We start from the raw sequence: 18,943 nt of genomic DNA on the forward strand, positions 1-18,943 counted from the left end.
TTGAACTGTGCATCTGATAGGTTGGCTATCTCTTCATTGTTTAGTTGTGTTTTTTCTGGAGCTTTGATCTGTTCTTCCATTTGGGCCTTTTTGTTTTGTTTTGTTTTGTTTTGTTTTGTTTTGTCTTGACGTGCCTGTTACGTATGAGGGGCAGAGCCTTAGGTGTTCACTAGGGCAGGGCAACCCAGTCGCTGGGTTGTGAGGCTGTGTGTGTGAGGGGTCTGAGAGGGAACAATTGCTCTGCTCTCTGCTGGATTTCGGTCACTTCCCCCGCTTCCCTCAAGCAAACTGGGCCCTTCTGGTGCTGATTCCCATGTGGGTGGGTTTGTGTATGTTCCAGGACCCTGTGGGTTTCTCCAACGAACTCTCCTGTGAGGCTGGAAGTTTCCCCCACCACCTCAACCCCCACAGGTGTTTTCAGTCCGTGTTTTGAGGCTTTATTTCCCCGCACTGGGACCCTGAGTTTAGAGGTCTGTCTTGCTCCCCAGTTTCACCTGGTTTATCTGCGTGCAAATGTGGAACCGCCTGGTCCACCAGCCACCTTGGCACCCCGCCCCTCCATAACCTGCCATGGAGCTGGGTCCGCCAGCTGCTGCCTTGCCGAAACCCCTGTCCACCCGGCCGCCCAACTCCTCCCCTCCTGTGGTCTGGATGAATGTGTCTACTTTAACTCCTTGGTTGTCAGACTTCCATACAGTTCAATTTTCTGTCAGTACTGGTTGTTTTTTGTTTCTAAATTGTTGTTGTCCTTCTTTTGGCTGTGTGAGGAAGCACAGTGTGTCTATCTACGCCTCCATCTTGGCTGGATATCCCTGTAGTATCTTTTATATCACTTTACATATTTACTATTTCTGGTGTTCTTTATTTCTCCTTGATTATTCATGTAACTGTTTAGAGTCAATATTTCAGTCTAAAGAACTTCCTTTGTATTTTTAGTAAATCAGATCTATTAACAATGCATTCCCTCTGTCGTTGCTTTCTGGGAATGTCCTTTTTCAACCCTTATTTTTGGAGGATAATTTTGCTGGATATAGAATTCTGTATTTTTATTTCAGCACTTTAAACATGGCATTTTCCTGCCCTCTCCCATTGTTTTAGGTGAAAAGTCAGCCTTTTATTGTATTGGTGCTCCTCTAACGTGATCAGTAGTTTTTATCTTTCTGCTGTCAAAATTTTCTTCGTCTTACGCTTTCAGCAGTCTGTGGTGAGTCAGTGTGTAGATCCTTTTGTATTTATGCTGCTCGGGGTTAGTTGAGCTTCTTAAGTGCAAAGACTAATGTTTTTCATCAAATTTAGGAAGTTTTTAGTCATTATTTCTTCAGATATTCGTTTTGCCCCTTTGTCTCCTTTCCTTCTGAGATTCCTATCGGGCAGATGTTGCTACACTTGGTCATATTCCACAAGTCTCTAAAGCTTTGTTCTTTTCTCTTCATTCTTTTTTCTGTATTTCCTCAGCTGGATTATCTTGGGTTATCTATCTTCAAGTTGACTGGTCCTTTCTACTGCCAGTGCAAACCAGCTGTTGAGCTGCAGATTTCAATTTTGATTCCAGTCATTGTACTTTCCAAATCCAGAATTTCTACTTGGTTTCTTTTAAAAAAAAATCTCATTTCTGTCTCTATATTAACATTTTCTTTGGTGAGGCATGATTGTCATGTCTTTAATTCTTTAGACGTAGTTTCCTTTACTTCTTTGAACACATTATATTAGTTGACCTAAGTCTTTGCCTAATTAATCCGACATCTTTGCTTCCTCAGGAATAACGTCTGTTGATCACCTCACTGCCCCGGCCCCAGTACATGCGCTATACTTTACTGTTTCTTTGTGTGTATCATAAATTTTTGTCAAAACTGGGTATTTTAAATAATATGATGTGGTAATTCTGGTAATCAGATTTCTCCCTTCCCTGTCCTCAGAGTTTGTTTTTGTTGCTGTGTAGTGATTCTCAGGGCTAATTCAGCAGCCCTTACTCTTTGTCATGGGCAGTTGTTGAAGCCTTTGCTTGGTTAGCTGGGCCATCAGATAATGATGTGACAGGTTTTCTTAAGTGTTTTAAACCAACATGTCTCCTACCTTTTTCCAGTGGCCATTTTGTGTGTCGGGGCATGCCTTCCATGCCCCTGCAGCCCACAGCTCGGTCTCAGGCTTCACTTCCTGCTTGCGCAGAACCTCAGAGTCAAGCATAGGTGAGCGATGAGGGCTCTCTCAGGTTTTTCCTGGGTATTCGCTCAGCCCCCTACATCTGCATGGCCTTTTAGATCCCCAGGAATATGTCAGAAATTGTCAAAGTCCAACTGGAATCCTTGCCTCTGGCCAATGCAGTGCTACACAATTGCTATTGATTTTGGGGGGACAGACTTCCTAGGGATATGGGGCTTTGCTCATTAAATGAGGCTGTGAGTCAGATGAAATAAAGATTAGCTCCATGAATGGGACTTTTGTAGTAAGCACCAGTCAGGTCAGATAGTGACAGTTCTCTGGGGACAGGGCTTATGAGGGAGCCCCACACATACTCACCTCCTTCAGTGGCTGCTAGGCCTCTTGTTCTCACAGCTACTGTGGTTCTGAGGCTGCTGGTTTCCAAGGCTACCCTGAAACTAGGAAGAGGGGATGGAAACAGAGCAAGTTAAAACACCAGAAAGCTTATTGTTCTTATATTTAGCTGTTTTTCTTGAGTAAATGTTCCCAGAATTGTTGCAAGCCTTTGATCAATTTCTAGAGTGATGAAAAGGTTGATTTTGAAAATTCATGCTGGTTTCTCATTGTTTTTTTATGAAGGAGTGGATTTTCAGAGGTCCTTCATCCGTAATTCCAAAAGTTTCTCAATCTGTCTGCTTCTAACCACTATGCATATTGCATTTTTTTTGATATCTAATGATGGCCTGTGTATATTTTATTGTCAGCCACGAAAGTCCACTCTTTGATTTCATTGAGAGCTGCTTGCGAAATAAGCATGAAATGGTTATTTATGAAGCTGCTTCAGCTATCATCCATCTTCCTAACTGTACTGCAAGAGAGTTGGCTCCTGCTGTTTCAGGTTGGTTGTATATTTGATAGTTGGCTTTTGTTTATATTCTTACATTTGTTTTAAGCTCCACAGGTCTGCAGGATAAGGATTAGGAATGATTTTTTAATCTTAGCTCTGTATGTGTGTGTAGCCTTTGCATTCTGATATGTCGACATTGTTACTTACTTGTTGCGAAGTTACCATTTTCCCAAATAAAACATTTAAAAAATAACCTGGCAGGTGTTGCTCAGTGGATTGAGCAGCGGCCTGAGAACCGAAAGATCACTGGTTCAATTCCCAGTCAGGGCACGTGCCTGGGTTGCAGGCCAGGTCCCCAGATGGTGGCATGAGAAAGGCAACTGATTGATGTTTCTCTCCCTCCCTTCCCCTCTCTTAAATAAATAAATAATATCTTTTTTTTAAGTAACTTTAATGCATTCAGTTCTTCTTAATATTTAAAAAACCCATTTGTTCTGACAAGTATTCCTCTATATAAATTCTTTTAGAAAAGGAATGAACTTTGTATTCCATATTTTAAAGTTTTTATAGCTCAACAAAAAGTGCTTTTTCTATTTTTCACGTTACATTTTTCAGGTGAATTTTTGATACTGTTACTTAATTTCCTTATGCATATTTTTAATGTGATTTTTCATGCAGTGTGTTTTCAGATACATGTTATATGATGAAATGAGCTATAGGAACAGTGTCTTTTTTCTCTTCTAGTTCTTCAGTTGTTCTGTAGCTCTCCTAAGCCAGCTTTGAGATACGCAGCTGTGAGGACCTTGAACAAGGTAGGTGTCTCTTTGCTATTGACATTTATATCAATGTTTGATTGATAAACTCATTGTGAAGCATTTGGCTTTCCCTCCAAGGTTACTAAATGTGATTTATGGGCTTCAGTTTTATAGCATCTCACTTGTATTTGTGGCCTTAGGTTTGGCCATTTTTACTACTATTCAATTGAAGAATATAATTTATTTCTGACTTTTAAGCACTTTATTATAATCACAAACCACACTGTCCAATATGACGACCTTTAGCCATAGGTTGCTGTTTCCATTTGAATTAAATAAAATTAAAAATTCAGTTCCTCAGTCACTCTAGTCACAATTCAAGTGCTGAGTAGCTGTGTATGAGGTTAGCGACTACCACATTGGATGGTGCAGCTGCAGAACATTTCCAGCACTGCAGAAAGTACACTTAGATGGTGCTGGTCTGTGGTAGCACTGTCTAGCAGAAACAACACCTGAGTCATGTATGAAATTTTAAATTTTGTAATAAACACATTAAAATTTTTTTAAAGTTGAGATTAATTTTAATAATATATTTTACCTACCTTAGTATGTATAAAGTGTCATATTAACATGTAATTCATATAATGTTTTTAAGGACATATTTTGCCTTTTATTCATACTAAGTCTATTATTTATTTTATATTTACAGCATATCTCAATTTGGACTGGCCACATTTCAGATGCTCAGTAGTCACATGTGGCTGTTGGCTGCCATTTAGCGTGGGTCTAGATGATACAGTACAGATACACAGAATAAATTAAACAACCATAAAGATTTTAAGTGAAAGCTTAATTTAGTAGACTTGTCACAAGGCAGTATGTGATTGATTATAGATTGTTGGGACAGCTGGAGGAGAGAGAAGTTTAGAGCAGCCATGGGAAAGGTTTTATAGAACAATGTGAGTTGTATTTAAAAGAGTTGATACAGGTTCACACTCCTTTATCTATGATCATGAAGCCAGGTGTGTCTCAGAATTTTGTATTTTGTGAAATTTAGAAAGCTTATGTGATACATACTAATTCCACTGGGCCTGGAGCAGTACCTACCATAAGACACATTAATATTTCTGCACTATACATATGACTATCCCCACACTAAGTGCAATAAATTAAGACTTAATTAGTTCCACATTAGTTTGAGTCATTTTTCTGTTAACTGAGTTTTGATGACAGTACTTTGCTGTCTTCAAATTTTTATATTAATAGACAGAGGTAAACGACACCAACAGAAAGAAGCAGGAGAATGGCAGCCATGTTTTTGTGACCATGAGCAATCCAGTGTGGCTTTAATACAGAGGTGTTGCCACGGTCAGGTGGCTCAGCTGGTTGGAGTGTCATCCTCTCCACCCAAAGATTGCAGGTTCGATTCCTGGTCAGGACACATACCTAGGTTATGGGTTCAGTCCCCCATTGGGACATGTATGGAAGGCAACCAATCGATGTTTCTCCCTTACATCGCTGTTTTTCTCTTTCTCCATCCTCTACCTTTAAAATCAATGAACATATCCTTGGATGAGGATTTGAAGACAAAATATAGATGTTTTCTGAGTGATAAGATAATAACAATCTTTGAGCAGTATTTACCGTACAAGGTCCTATTTCCAGAGATCTAACATCTAGTTGAGTAGACATTCTTGTACACATGTACTGTGAGCAAAACAGGCTGTGATATTGTTAGAAAAGTTATAGAAACCTGGGAAGAGAAGATGCTATACTGCATTGTAACTATGGTTGTTAATCATTTATCAAATGACATATCATACCTTCTTTTTTTAATCTTTTTTTTTATCTTTACCCAAGGACATTCTTCCATTGCTTTGTTTTTTTGGAGTGGGGGAGTGGAGAGAGAGAGAGAAACATCAGTTGGTTGCCTTCTTGTATGCACACCGACCAGGGATCAAACCTGTAACCTGGGTGTGTGCCCTGACTGGAAATCGTACCAGGGACCTTGTGGTCTACAGGATGGCACTCCCACCAACTGAGCCACACTGGCCAGTGCTATCATTCCCTTTTATTCTTGAAACAATTGCTTTTAACTTAGGTTGTTGTGTTTAGATTTTAAAAAGATACTTACCTTAAAATGAAATTTCTATTTTGTTCTTCTTCCATTTAAAAAAAAATTCTGGTCTTTATTAATAGCAATTGCTCTATATTTTTCTTGCCCTTCCACAAGGTGGCAATGAAGCACCCCTCTGCTGTTACTGCCTGCAATCTGGACTTAGAAAACTTGATCACAGACTCAAACAGAAGCATTGCCACCCTGGCCATTACTACTCTCCTCAAAACAGGCAGTGAGAGCAGTGTGGACAGACTCATGAAGCAGATATCTTCTTTTGTGTCTGAAATCTCAGATGAGTTCAAGGTAAGAGTTTAAACATGGTCATGTTTTCTTCCATTCGCTGTGGCTTGCCTATTTCTTACAGTGTCTTTTGGTGAGCAAAGGTTTTAAATGTTTACGAAGTCTAATTTATTAATTTTTTTCTTTCACAGTTATTGCTTTCTGTGTCCTATACTTTTTAAAAAACTTTGACTACTTCCACATCTTAAAGATAGTGCCACATGTTTTATTCTAAATGTTTTATGGTTTTAGTTTTTATATTTTGGTCTGTAATCCAACTTGAGTTAATATTTGTGTATTGTGTGTGATAAGTTCAGTTTTTTCCCATACTAATATTTAGTCATTCCAATATAATTTATTGAAAAGACAAAGTGATACGCTTGGGAATCTTTGTCTGAAAAGCAAGTAACCAAAAAATTGTAAGTATATTTCTGGGCTCCTTCTCATTTTCCATTGATCTGTTTGTCAGTGCTATGCCAATACCATACTGTACTTATTATTATAGTTTTATAGTAACTCAAATTTCAAGAAGTGTCATCTTCCAACTTTGTCCTTCTTAATATTCTCATTCATTACATTTCAGTATAAAATTTCAAACGAGTTGATAATTTCTATAAAACAAAGCTTATTAGGATATTATCAATTGGGGTTGTTTGAATCTATAAATCAGTTTTCGGAGAACTGACATTTTAACAATATTAATTCTTCCAGTTCATGAATATGGTATACCTTTTCCTTTATTTAGGTCTTTACTCTGAGCATTGTTTTTTTGTTTTAATCATCACCGAGGATATGTTTATTGACTTTAGAGAGAGAGAGGTAGGGGGAGAGAGAGAGAAACATCAACTGACTGCCTCTCATACGCACCCTGACTAGGCATCAAACCCTCAACCTAACCAGAAATCGTAACCTGACCATAAATTGAACCTGCAGCCTTTTGGTGTACGGGATGATACTCCAGCCAACTGAGCCACCTGAGCAGGGCTCTGAGCACTGTTTCGTAGCATTTATTCTAGAGGATCTTGCACATCTTTTGTTACATTTATATATGAATATTCTATGCTTGTGGCTCTACTTTATTAATTTCTATTTCATTGTTTGCTACTAATATATAAAAAAATCCCCTCCTTTTTTTTACTTGCCCCTATCTTGGTATGTTTGCTGACTATCCTCATTAGTTCTAGTAGTTGCTGTAGACATTCCTTAGGATTGTGTATGTAAATAATCATGTTGTCTCTTAACAGAGACAGCTTTACTTCATTTTCAATCCAAATGCGTTTCTTGCCTTATTAAAATGGCTAGGACTACCAGTACAGTGCTGAATAGAACTGTTGAGTATGTGTTTAAGATCATCAGAACAGTAAATTTCAGTTAGAAGAGTTAAAATAGATTTTTTCTGTCTTCTCAAAGAGTATAATTGACCATATTTATTCTTATGGTATATATTCTAGACTTTTTTAAAGATTTTATTTTATTTATTTTTAGAGTGAGGGAAAGGTAGTAAGAAAGAAAGGGAGAGAAATGTCAATGTGTGGTTACCTCTCGTTTGTGCCCACCACTGGGGACCTGGTCCACAACCCAAGCAGGTGCCCTGACTGGGAATCAATCCAGCGACCCTTTGGTTAGCAGACCAGCCCTCAGTCTACTGAGCCACACCAGCCAGGGCTATATCCAGTCTTTTAGAAAACAAACTTAGCCTGTGTATTCAAGCAGACATCTTGAATCTTTGGGGAACCTATGAAGGTCATTTTGTATTATAGTTTACTGAATGAATCATCTATGCTTGAACATTTAGATAATTTATAATACTTTGCAGTTACAAATAATGCCCCAGTGGATAACCTTGTGAGTATGTTTCCTCAGATGTGGGAGATACACCTTTAGGGTAATCCCTAGAAGTTCATGTGCTAGGTTGAAGGATAAGTAAATATGTGGTTTTGCAGAGAATGTTCAGATCTAGCAGCAGTGTATACGAGTGTCAGTTTCCCCGTAGCCTCACTAATGGAGTATATTGTATTTTGATGTTTTGCCAACCCGATGGGTAAGAAAGCATGTCTCGATGTAGTTTTAATTAGGATTTTTTTTTTGTCATGAGGAAAGTTAAACATGTTTTCATATTTTTAAGGATCATAATATTGTCTGCTCATATCTTTTCCCCATTTTCTATAGGATTTTTGGTGTTTTGTATCTTAAGGATATTAGTTCTGTATCTATGAAATGTTATATTTTCTCTGTCATTTGTCTTTTGACTTTTTATGATATCTTTTGTTGTACAAAAGTTTATTTTGATATAGTCAAATTTGTCACTTTTCTTTAATTGCTTTGACTTTAGAGTAATAGAAAGCTTTCCCCTTCAGATTATAGAATCTGAATAGGCAGATAAGCATTTGCCCGTGTTTTCTATTTTTTCTTTCTAAATATATTTTATTGATTATGCTATTACAGTTGTCCCATTTTTTTCTCCCTTTTATTCCCCTCCGCCGTGTACCCCCCTTCCCACCATCTTTCCCCCACCTTAGTTCATGTCCATGGGTCATACATATAACTTCTTTGGCTTCTCCATTTCCCATGTTATTCTTAATCCCCGTCTATTTCATACCTACCACTTAGCTTCTTATTCCCTGTACCCTTTCCCCCATCCTTCCCCCATTCCTCTCCCTGCTGATAACCCTCCACGTGATCTCTATTTCTGTGAATCTGTTCCTGTTCTAGTTGTTTACTTAGTTTGTTTTTGTTTGTTTTTGCTTCTTTAGGCTCGGTTGTTGATAGCTGTGAGTATGTTGTCATTTCACCACTTGAATTTTTTATCTTCTTTTTCTTAGATAAGTCCCTTTAACATTTCATTTAATAAGGGCTTGGTGATGATGAGCTCCTTTAACTTGACCTTATCTGGGAAGCACTTTATCTGCCCTTCTATTCTAAATGATAGCTTTGCTGGATTGAGTAACCTTGGATGTAGGTTCGCTTTTCTGGCAGTTACAACTTTTTTTTTAATTGTTGTCCTTCTTTTGGTTCTGCGAGGAGGCAAAGAGTATCTCCCTACACCTCTGTCTTGGCCAGAAGTCAGGAATGGGGTCTCTTGAATGAACATACTATTTTCCCTTGAGGTCTCCTTGCTTAACTTTAATGAAGAACCGTTGTCATTTTGAATAACTACAGTGCCTCCTTAGCTTGCAGAATATAAGAACATATGCTTAGTAGCTAAAGTTATAAAGATGAACTTTTTTCTGTTTTTTTATGGGCAGTAGTTGTACAGTCATTATAAAGGTAAATGGCCATTTTGTTTGTTTTTCTACAGGTGGTGGTTGTGCAGGCAATTAGTGCTCTCTGTCAGAAATACCCTCGAAAGCACAGCGTCATGATGACTTTCCTCTCCAACATGCTCCGAGATGATGTAGGTGGACCACTTTTTAATCACAGGAAGTTCTCTTAAATTATGATCCCCATTAAATACCATGGGATTTAAAGTAGCTTTCTTTACCATCTCAGCATGCCCCTCAGATAGTGTGCCTGCTTCTGACTGCTGACCGATGATTATGGAACACACTGTTGCTTTGACTTTCCCACTTGCAGAAAAAACACTTCTGTTTCTTTCATAAAGGAAGGAAAACAAAATTTTAATATTATAAGCATGAGCCTTGGAGTATAAGCATTTCTCCAAAAAGCATCCTCAGAATGAACGGCAGTTTTCTCTTTTGCCAGGGAGGTTTCGAATATAAGCGGGCCATTGTGGACTGCATCATCAGCATTGTGGAAGAGAACCCTGAGAGCAAAGAAGCAGGTCTAGCCCACCTCTGCGAATTCATTGAGGACTGTGAACACACTGTTCTGGCGACAAAGATTCTACATTTGTTGGGCAAAGAGGGCCCCAGAACGCCTGTTCCGTCCAAGTACATTCGCTTCATTTTCAACAGGGTCGTACTGGAGAATGAGGCTGTCAGAGCTGGTGAGTCATTGGAACACGGAGAATGATGTAACTGCTGATCTGTTGAAACGCTTCACTCAAGGGGGTGGTGATGAATTTGGACAGTGAAGTTGCAAGGTCTTCTTCATGGTGGGATCTTAATGCATAATTAAGCCCCAGGTCTACAACTCTTTCTCTGTACTCCAGTATCCATCCCAGTTTCTGCCTTACGTTAGAGATGAATAACCTTGATGTGCAGTATGACAGGAATACTATGCAGGCATCATTCATGTTTTCAGAGTTCTAGCCATAAGTGCGAATGAATGTCTGTGACGTGTATGTGTGTCTGTGTATCTTAAACCGGTCTTAGGAATTTTTTACTTTCTCCTCCCTAATCATTTCTTCCTCTTAGCATATGAACAGATCCAGATCTCTTCTATTGAAAACATAAGCTCTCCTTTGATCAGTCATCTCTGTTTAGCTACTGCCCATACTTCCCCTGTCTGATAACCTTGAAGTAGCTACTACTAGCTGCCACCGTGGACTTTTTTCCATTTTCTTTAACTCACTATAATGTAGCTTCTCCCGTAAAAATCCTCTGAAGCGATTTTTAAAAAAATATTACTTAAAAGCTAGCTGGATATCAAGTTAGACAATGTAATGTTTTTGTCTTAGTTCCCCTCTCAGGCAGTTGCATGTGCTGCTGAGGAAACACTTCACGGCACTCTTCCCACCGCTTCCCCGGGAGCATCTTTCCGTCACTCCCAGTCTTACTCGTAGGGCTTCTCTCCCAGTCCTTGAAGTGTTAGTTTTCTGTAGGGGTTTGTCTTCTCAACATACACCTTCTTTTCTGGCGATTCTTTTCGGAGCTCTGCTGACAGGCCATGACATGGCACTCATGTGTCTTTTCCTCGACGCGTGTGTCCAGTGATCGGAGGCCGTTCAGCCTGAGGTGCAGACTCACCCAAACTGAAATCTCCACCTTTATCGTTTCCTCAGTTGCAAAGGCAGAAATTTATTCCACTGTTTTACAACCCCTTCTGTTTGTTCTTCAGCAAAATGCTATCAGTTTTGTCTCCTTCATATTTCTTCATTCTCTTGTTTCTCTATGTTCGTGGGTGCTGCTTTAGGCGCTCGTTCTTCTCAGGTGCCCAACTAGTCTGAGGGCTTCTAGTTTCATACAGATGGGTCTGCTCTCCACACTCTGCTACAGAAGCAGTCGTTGCGTACAAAATCTGCTTACAAATTCCAGGTGGCACACTCTGCTACAAATACAGATTTATCCTGTACTTAACATCCTTTGATAATAACTTGGAGGCTAAACCACAGTCTGCTTTTGTTTTATCTCTCATCTCTCACTTGTCCCCTCCTGCCCTCCAGCCTGGGTTCTATTCTTCAGCCTTCCCCTCCGGAGTCTAAGGTCCAGTATTACACCGTCCTTTCTTCTCTGGGTTGAGGGCCTTTGCACTTGTCATTCTGTCTGCCTCCAATACTGTTTTCCTCCCTTTTCCCTTTGGGCTAATTCTACTCATTCTTCAAAATTTAGCTTAAGTAATATGTTAACTTCCTGTCTTACTTTTCCTTCACAAATTTTTATTTAAATTCCTTTAAATAAAGGAATTATTCACTTGGCTTCCTGGATGTAGTTTTATCATGGGCTTACTATGCTGTGTGGTGATTATGTTTTTACTTACCTGTCTTTCCCACTAGAGTACATCTCCTTTGAGCCAGGGTCTTGGTCTTTTATTTTTCTACACTTTAGCATCTACCAGAGTTTCTTACAAAAGTTAGGTGAGTAATAGATCATTGTTGAGTAGAGTGAGTTTCAATAATAGGGCAAATTTCATGCTAGGAGCTGGTTGTTTGAGATTAGAGCTTAATTATATCAGTGTATTATATAAGAGGTTGTGGTTAGGGTGGAGGATAGCTCGTAAAAGAAATACATATGATTATTTTTCTACAATGCATTGAGGATTTTCCTATTCAGAGCTCTTAGGCTGGCAGGTTTCTGTTTATGCTTAAATGGGCCAATGAAATAAGATCAAGAAACAATAGAACAATAAGTGAGTTTATTCCCACTAAACATGGGGAAGCTTCTTTAATATTTTTTGAACGATTGTTACTTAATGCTGTTGTTTCATTTTATGCTTTATTATAGCTGCTGTGAGTGCTTTGGCTAAATTTGGGGCTCAGAATGAGAATCTTCTTCCAAGCATCCTTGTACTCTTACAAAGGTGAGTAAAAGAATGTCTTTTTTAAAAAGAAAAGAACCTCCATATTGCTGAATAGAGAGTTCCTCATTGTACCATATCAAATGCATTACAGGGCTTAGGAGTAGAGCTGATGGAGTGAGTGAGGAGCAAATGGCATTTTTGTTCTGTTCTAGCAAATTTTATACGCTCAATACATATAAAATTTGACTTTGAATTTCTCTTTGTGTGATTTTGAGAAAGTGACTTAAAAGCATGGGCCTCAATTTGTATAATAGGGGCCAACTTCAAAGTCATTCATTAAGTAGAATCAGCTTTTCATGGTCTCCATGACTCCCTATTTGATGAGGAAAAGACTTGGTGTTAGCAAAATCTGTGATTACATCTTGTGATTGAAGCAGAAAAATTACAAGCCAAAGGCTGACTGGTTTAAATGAAACAAATTGCCATTTGAATAGCAACAATGCCTGGATTTTGAATGCTTTTTAGTATCCTTAGAACGTCTAATAGTCACACTTCTTAATGATAAAGAAGTCTGCATCTTTACCAGGATCCTGTGGTTGCAGATCTAAGAAAAGACTACAAACTGCTCTCATGTTATTGTGTTCTTCCTAATTATTTTAGTGCCTACTTATATAGCGCTTTTGATCCATAATGGCAGTATTTCTTTACCAATTGATACCATTGCCCAAGATTTATGAAGATTTAAGGATACACCCTTGACTATTGTGGAGTTCTTTTATAATAAGGTAGTATCAGATGGCCTGATTGTGTCCTTTAGGTATGGTGGTGAAGGTCTTGGGAATCTTTAGGGTGCTGTGACATGCCTATTCGTATCCCCCGGACAGGTGTATGATGGATACTGATGATGAGGTACGGGACAGAGCTACCTTCTATCTGAATGTGCTGCAGCAGAGGCAGATGGCACTGAATGCTACATATATCTTCAATGGTCAGTGAGAGCCAAGGATGTAGACAAATGTACTTTTGTTCCCAAGGTGGTATTTTGGAAGCCTATCTTATGATTTACATAAGAGCTGACTTCACTAGGCACAATGCTTGGTTTTTGTCTTTGGATGCACTTCCATTTTTAGGGAACCCTAAAGTATGTAAAAACCCAAAGAATATTGCTTATTTCAGGTCCTCCTTGAACTCCTTTTTGGATGGGTTTACCTTTTCTCCCTTTTCTTATGCTACCATTGTTCCCATGTGGCTAAGTTGCACTTTCTTCTGGAAGGTATTTACATTTTGTTGAAAATGCTTATGCTCTGCTCCCATGCTTCCCTGGATAAAATTATAAGGAAGTTCTATGTAATACCCTTTACTTTTAATTATTTAGGTTATAAAGTATGTAGCTATATTTCTTTTCCTTCAGAAAGCATAGATAAAGAGTATAAATCTGGGCCTCTCTGGCAGGAAGTTACAGTGCTGAGACTTCTCTGTTTCATAGGTCTGACAGTCTCTGTACCAGGGATGGAGAAGGCCTTACACCAGTACACACTGGAGCCCTCAGAGAAACCCTTTGACATGAAGTCTGTCCCTCTTGCTATGGCTCCTGTCTTTGAGCAAAAAGCAGGTAATGGAAACACTTCACTCTGTTAGTTTCTCTCTGTATAGCATATTTTATTAGCATATTTTCTCTGATCCTTCCTCTGTTTGTCATTCCAAATTTCTAGATCTTTTAGAAGATCATTTTTTAATTAGGTTTTTAAAAACTTCTTCCTGGTTTTTGCATAAAAGCTATAATGTGAAGCGTGGCCCAGATTGCAAGTTTTTTCTGTCTCACCGCCCATGGGACAGCATCGGGACCTATCGTTGCTGCGCGTCTCAGGACAGTAGCTGTGCTACTACCTATTTTTATTTCCCAAAGTTGGTAATTTCTTAATTTTGCTCTGGAGGTTTATCTCAAAAGATGTGTGAGACAAGATCATAAAAAATATGAAATATTGGATTTTTGAAAAATATATATTCCCAAGGCATATCTAACTTTAAAACTCAAAAAAAAGGAAAGGAACAAATGTTTAGTGGTCAGAACTGAGAATGAACAATATTCTTGACTTTGAACATTTCGTTTTTCTGTTGATACTATACAAGTAATTTTTCCTGTATGAATCACGAGAAGATTTGTTTTATGAATTGTTCCTTAAGAGTATTTTTTGTACATCCTGGCCCATTTAAAGCAAATCCTATATTTTTAGCGCTTACTTTATTATATCACGAAATACGTTCACTAAATACATTTTAATTTGAATGTCCCTCTAAAAAAGGTGGCAGAAGCCTGCTGGTGTGACTTAGCTATGGCTCCTTTTATGCCTGCTAAAAGTTTCTGCCCTGGCGTTTTTGTCTGCATTTTCAGCTTGGTAGTGGAAGGGAAGCTCACTTGATTCCTCTTATCTGCCTTTGTAGAAATTGCACTTATGGCTACTAAACCAGAGAAGTTGGCTCCTTCCAGGCAAGACATTTTCCAAGGTATGATAATTTGATGGATAGAAGTAATAGTCTGCACCGCAGACTGTAAATATGACAAAGTCCACCACTACTTTCACTCAGTCTGGTGAATTCTTAGTACAGGAAATGATTGTGTGGCTGAATATACAGGTCGCAGTTGCTGGGGCCACCTGGAGCCATGGGACTTTCCAATAGCCAAAGCTAATGAACGTACTAGGTGGGAATGTTCTTTTTTTGTAGCTTGGTTAACAGGGAACTGAAATTCTAAGAAATCAGGAATATAGGTTTTTTTGGTTTTAGTGCTTGAGTATGTAAACTCCTTAAAAGATTTAGTAAAGCTTGGGGACATATTATTTAACTATTAGTAAGTTTATGGGAACTTAAAATATTGTAAACATCCAGAACATGTCTTTCCCTGTCTTCTTATTTTGCTTACTTCCTTCTTTTCTTTCCTTTTTCTTGATAGAACAATTGGCTGGTATTCCTGAATTTATGAATCTAGGACCCTTATTCAAGTCTTCTGAGCCTGTTCAACTCACAGAAGAAGAGACGGAATATTTTGTTCGTTGTATCAAGCACACATTTACCAACCACATTGTGTTCCAGGTGAGATCAGTGCCCTCACTGGCTCCTGTGCTTGGAGACAAGTGTTCACTCCCCTTTTGTTTGGGATTCCGGTTCCTTTTATACAGAAGGAGCTTGGCAGCATTTTTTATTTTATTTTCTAACTCCCATGGCTACAAAGATGCCTTTATATGGTGAGTTATAAGTGAAAAGGACTCAAAAACAAAATGTCTGAAGAAGTTGGACAACATAAAGTATAACCTGTTAAAAAATAATAATCATTTCACATTGGGGTAAATGAAGGGGGATATTCTAAGAACTTAGCTTCCAAGAATCAGATTGAAATCCGTCAGACATCTACCATCTTGTTTGGTAGAACTAAGTTTCGGGGAAGAGGAAAAAACCTAATGAGTAATACAAGCTCGAGGGCCTGGAATATAAGGCCATCGCTGTTGCCTGAAGAACAATCTTAGGTGGAGATTTGCAGTGCTGTTTACAGAGAGAAAGTGTAGTGGGCTCCAGAGCTCAGTTGTGGGTTATGGGAGGAAGGAACAGCTTGCTCGCAAACAGCTCTTGTCCTTCATAACTTTTTTCTGTGTTGACTTTTCAGTTTGACTGTACCAACACTCTCAATGACCAGCTACTGGAGAAAGTGACAGTGCAGGTGGAACCATCTGATTCCTATGAAGTGCTGTGTTGTATCCCAGCCCCCAGCCTCACTTACAATCAACCTGGAATATGTTACACTCTTGTCCGTTTGCCTGATGATGACTCTTCAGCAGGTACTGACCCACGGAAGGGAAGAGATGCTTATATGATTAACAGTGCATTACCACTTGAGCGCGTAAATGTGTGCACACGCATTTGGGGCTGAAGACTATGGTTCTTTTCCAGAATATGTTATGATAGTGATGGTACATTTATATACTTATATTTATAAAATTAGCACTGCAGAAATATTATTGGTAACTAAATCTCCTAAGTAAAATTTGCTGAATACATACAGGGGTGGCCCAAACAGGAGTTTGGGCTTTCTGGTAGAACAATGTAACTGCTGATGAGGGTTCATATACCTGTGTCTCCTGTGCTTCTCCCTGATGTTTCTCTCCAGGGCACGCTAAGGGCCGCTTATTTAGTAGATACATGGCATTTTAAAATACATTGTTTTTGAGGGGCCTATAGGGTGAGGCTGGCATCTGAGAGTAGGTCTCAGCCTGAGTGTCTAACGAACACTGGTGTGTCCGCAGCTGAGGAATAGCATTGTCATTCTTTCCTTGACCTATATGCAGTGTGAGCAGGGGAGGAGAGTTAGCGTCTTGTGCCAATAATAGTACTCATGGGTTTGGGGATTTGAGGTCTTCTGTGTTCTCTTATGAATGTCCAGTACTTGTACTTGGTTTCTTTCCCCCATTTTTCCACCTGAGTACTTCTCTTCCTGTACTCGGAAGTATGTATACTGCGAAGTATTCACAGTTGTTACCCAGTTTTCTCAGAAATAAGTATACACATTGTGTTTATGTTTTGAACAACTTTTATTACTAGTACAGGAAAAAGCAATTTTTATTACTAGTACAGGAAAAAACAATTTTTACTACTTGTACAAGAAAAACAATTTTTACTACGAGTACAGGAAAAAAAAACAGATAAAAGTTAACAAATACAGGGGAAGATACAGAGTTACAAGAAATCGTAAAAGTACTAGTAAATTGTTATCCCTGGTCATCATTCAGTTACATTCGGGGCTTAACCTGCCTTCTTTGAGCCCCTCTCCGAACTCCCTTTTCAGATGTTGGTTTGGGGAGCCCTGCCCAATCTTATCTGCGTCGGATGATAGACCAGGCTACTCACTCTAGCACGAGGTAGATTCAAGTTGGCACTGTTGCTGGGTCTGAATCCTAGGTTGTCTCCTCTTACCCCTGGATGGACCTGCACTGGTACTCTGCAGCCACCCTGGATCCATAACCCGCTGGGTTAGGAAGGCACTTTCCAATCTGGCCTCCAGGATTTCTCCTTCGAGCATGAGGCCATCTGACTTTAACCTTTCATTACCTCCCTTATCCCTTTATGAGGTTTCTCTCGTTCCGTTCCCTTTTAGCTTCACTTTCTCTCCTGGTCTGTTTCCCTCTAGTTAGAATTATCTAAAGTATGTCCACCAGCCAGAAATTTAGCTGGCCGTACTCTTAAATAAAGTTAGTTTTTATCAACTCTTGTTCCAAACCAGTAAGTGGGCCCAATCTTAATGTAGCCCTGCGGCTTCCGCCATCATCCTGGGATACTCTGCACTTTTATCAGTTTCTTCAAGTGGCCTCTTCTCCTTGTTTCAGAATTCCTCCTGCTGTGGTATACTTCTCACCACGTTTCTGGTTTTTAAGTAATGCCGTTACGTTGCCACTTAATTTTAGAGGAAAGCGAAATGCTGAACCCATTGAAGAATCCAGCTTTCCCAACTGAGAATACTAGCTCTTCCATTTCCCAGGTTCACTTGATTAACTGATAACTCCGGTGCCTCACACCCCAGGGAATGTCTCAATAGAATACAATAAATACAGTTTTACAATATCAAAATACATAAAACAGCAATATTGAAATTACATACAGTTCAGGAGAAAACAACAACAACAACAGAAAACATTTCTACAAAGAGAGGAATTACAGGGGAGGTTTTCTTACCCCTCTTCAATGAGGGGTTAATTTTTTAAAAACACAGACAGATCTTACAAATTAGCCCAGAGGTTTCAACCTTTGTTCTGCTGGCTAATGGGCTCTTTTGCTTGATGGTTTGTTAGTATTTTATTTATAAAAATTTGGCATTTGGAGAATTTTCTTATCTGTTAAACTCAAAGGTTTGCCAATTGGTGCTAAAAGTCAGTTATAAACTCTTGTCATTGCATCTTGGAGAAAAGAAATAGAATTTTGTCTCAAGACCTGGACTTCTCAAACTTTGTTAGTAGTTTGACCCACATTTACCTGCTTAAAAACATTCCTTTCTATTCCTTTGCCTGTCAGAAATTCTAGAATTTTTTATCCATGGCCAATCCAAATTCTTTGCTGTGTAATGGATAGAAGTGAAATACCAGGACATAGATGGTAATAAAAATCTTTTACCCATCCCTTCTTTTTTGCATTTTCCTAAATATTCCAAATTTTACCAATCACCTGAAGATCACCTCTACTTTGTCTCATCTCAGAAAATATACTTCCTTATAATCACAGACGGGAAAAAGAAATTATATAGATCATGATTTCCTTCAACTTGAAAATTGTAGAGCATAATAGAAATGAATATAGGTTTCAGAGACAGATTGGGATTTGAATTGTGATTCTGCTACATATAGACTGTGTGGTCATGGACAAGTTATTTGATCTCTAGAAGCCTCTCAGGATTATTTGTTGTCAAGATGAAAAAGTGTACAAACAACTATACCACCTGAAAAACGTACTTGAATAACCCAACATCAAGATATTGTCATAACTCCTTATCCAACATCAAGATATTATCTTAACTCTTTCCCTCCAATTATGGGAAATTTGGAATGAGTGTCTCAATTCAATTAGTCCTACTTCCCATGTATTCTGGATCCAGCAGTTAGTCCTTTACTCGACAATTTTTAGAATAGCCTTCAAGGCAGCATTCTTTCTTAGCGTCCTTTCCCATTGAGTAACTTTCTGCTGAATATT

The 18,943-nt window shown here is 38.8% G+C and overlaps 1 protein-coding gene across 1 annotated transcript in view; it reads left to right on the forward strand.

The window, feature by feature from the left end:
* COPG2 (COPI coat complex subunit gamma 2) overlaps positions 1-18,943 on the forward strand; it is a 130,216-nt gene that overhangs the window by 51,291 nt on the left and 59,982 nt on the right. Inside the window, exons 10-20 of the mRNA XM_045855747.1 lie at positions 2,904-3,037; positions 3,731-3,798; positions 5,975-6,163; positions 9,438-9,533; positions 9,842-10,085; positions 12,202-12,277; positions 13,102-13,205; positions 13,704-13,829; positions 14,660-14,722; positions 15,168-15,307; positions 15,876-16,047. Of these exons, the coding sequence (XP_045711703.1) occupies positions 2,904-3,037; positions 3,731-3,798; positions 5,975-6,163; positions 9,438-9,533; positions 9,842-10,085; positions 12,202-12,277; positions 13,102-13,205; positions 13,704-13,829; positions 14,660-14,722; positions 15,168-15,307; positions 15,876-16,047 (1,412 nt within the window). The remainder of the gene's footprint in view (positions 1-2,903; positions 3,038-3,730; positions 3,799-5,974; positions 6,164-9,437; positions 9,534-9,841; positions 10,086-12,201; positions 12,278-13,101; positions 13,206-13,703; positions 13,830-14,659; positions 14,723-15,167; positions 15,308-15,875; positions 16,048-18,943) is intronic.

The sequence above is a fragment of the Phyllostomus hastatus genome, unplaced genomic scaffold (assembly GCF_019186645.2).
Source record: "Phyllostomus hastatus isolate PE091 unplaced genomic scaffold, TTU_PhHast_1.1 phas_scaffold_114, whole genome shotgun sequence".
NCBI classification, from domain to species: domain Eukaryota; kingdom Metazoa; phylum Chordata; class Mammalia; order Chiroptera; family Phyllostomidae; genus Phyllostomus; species Phyllostomus hastatus.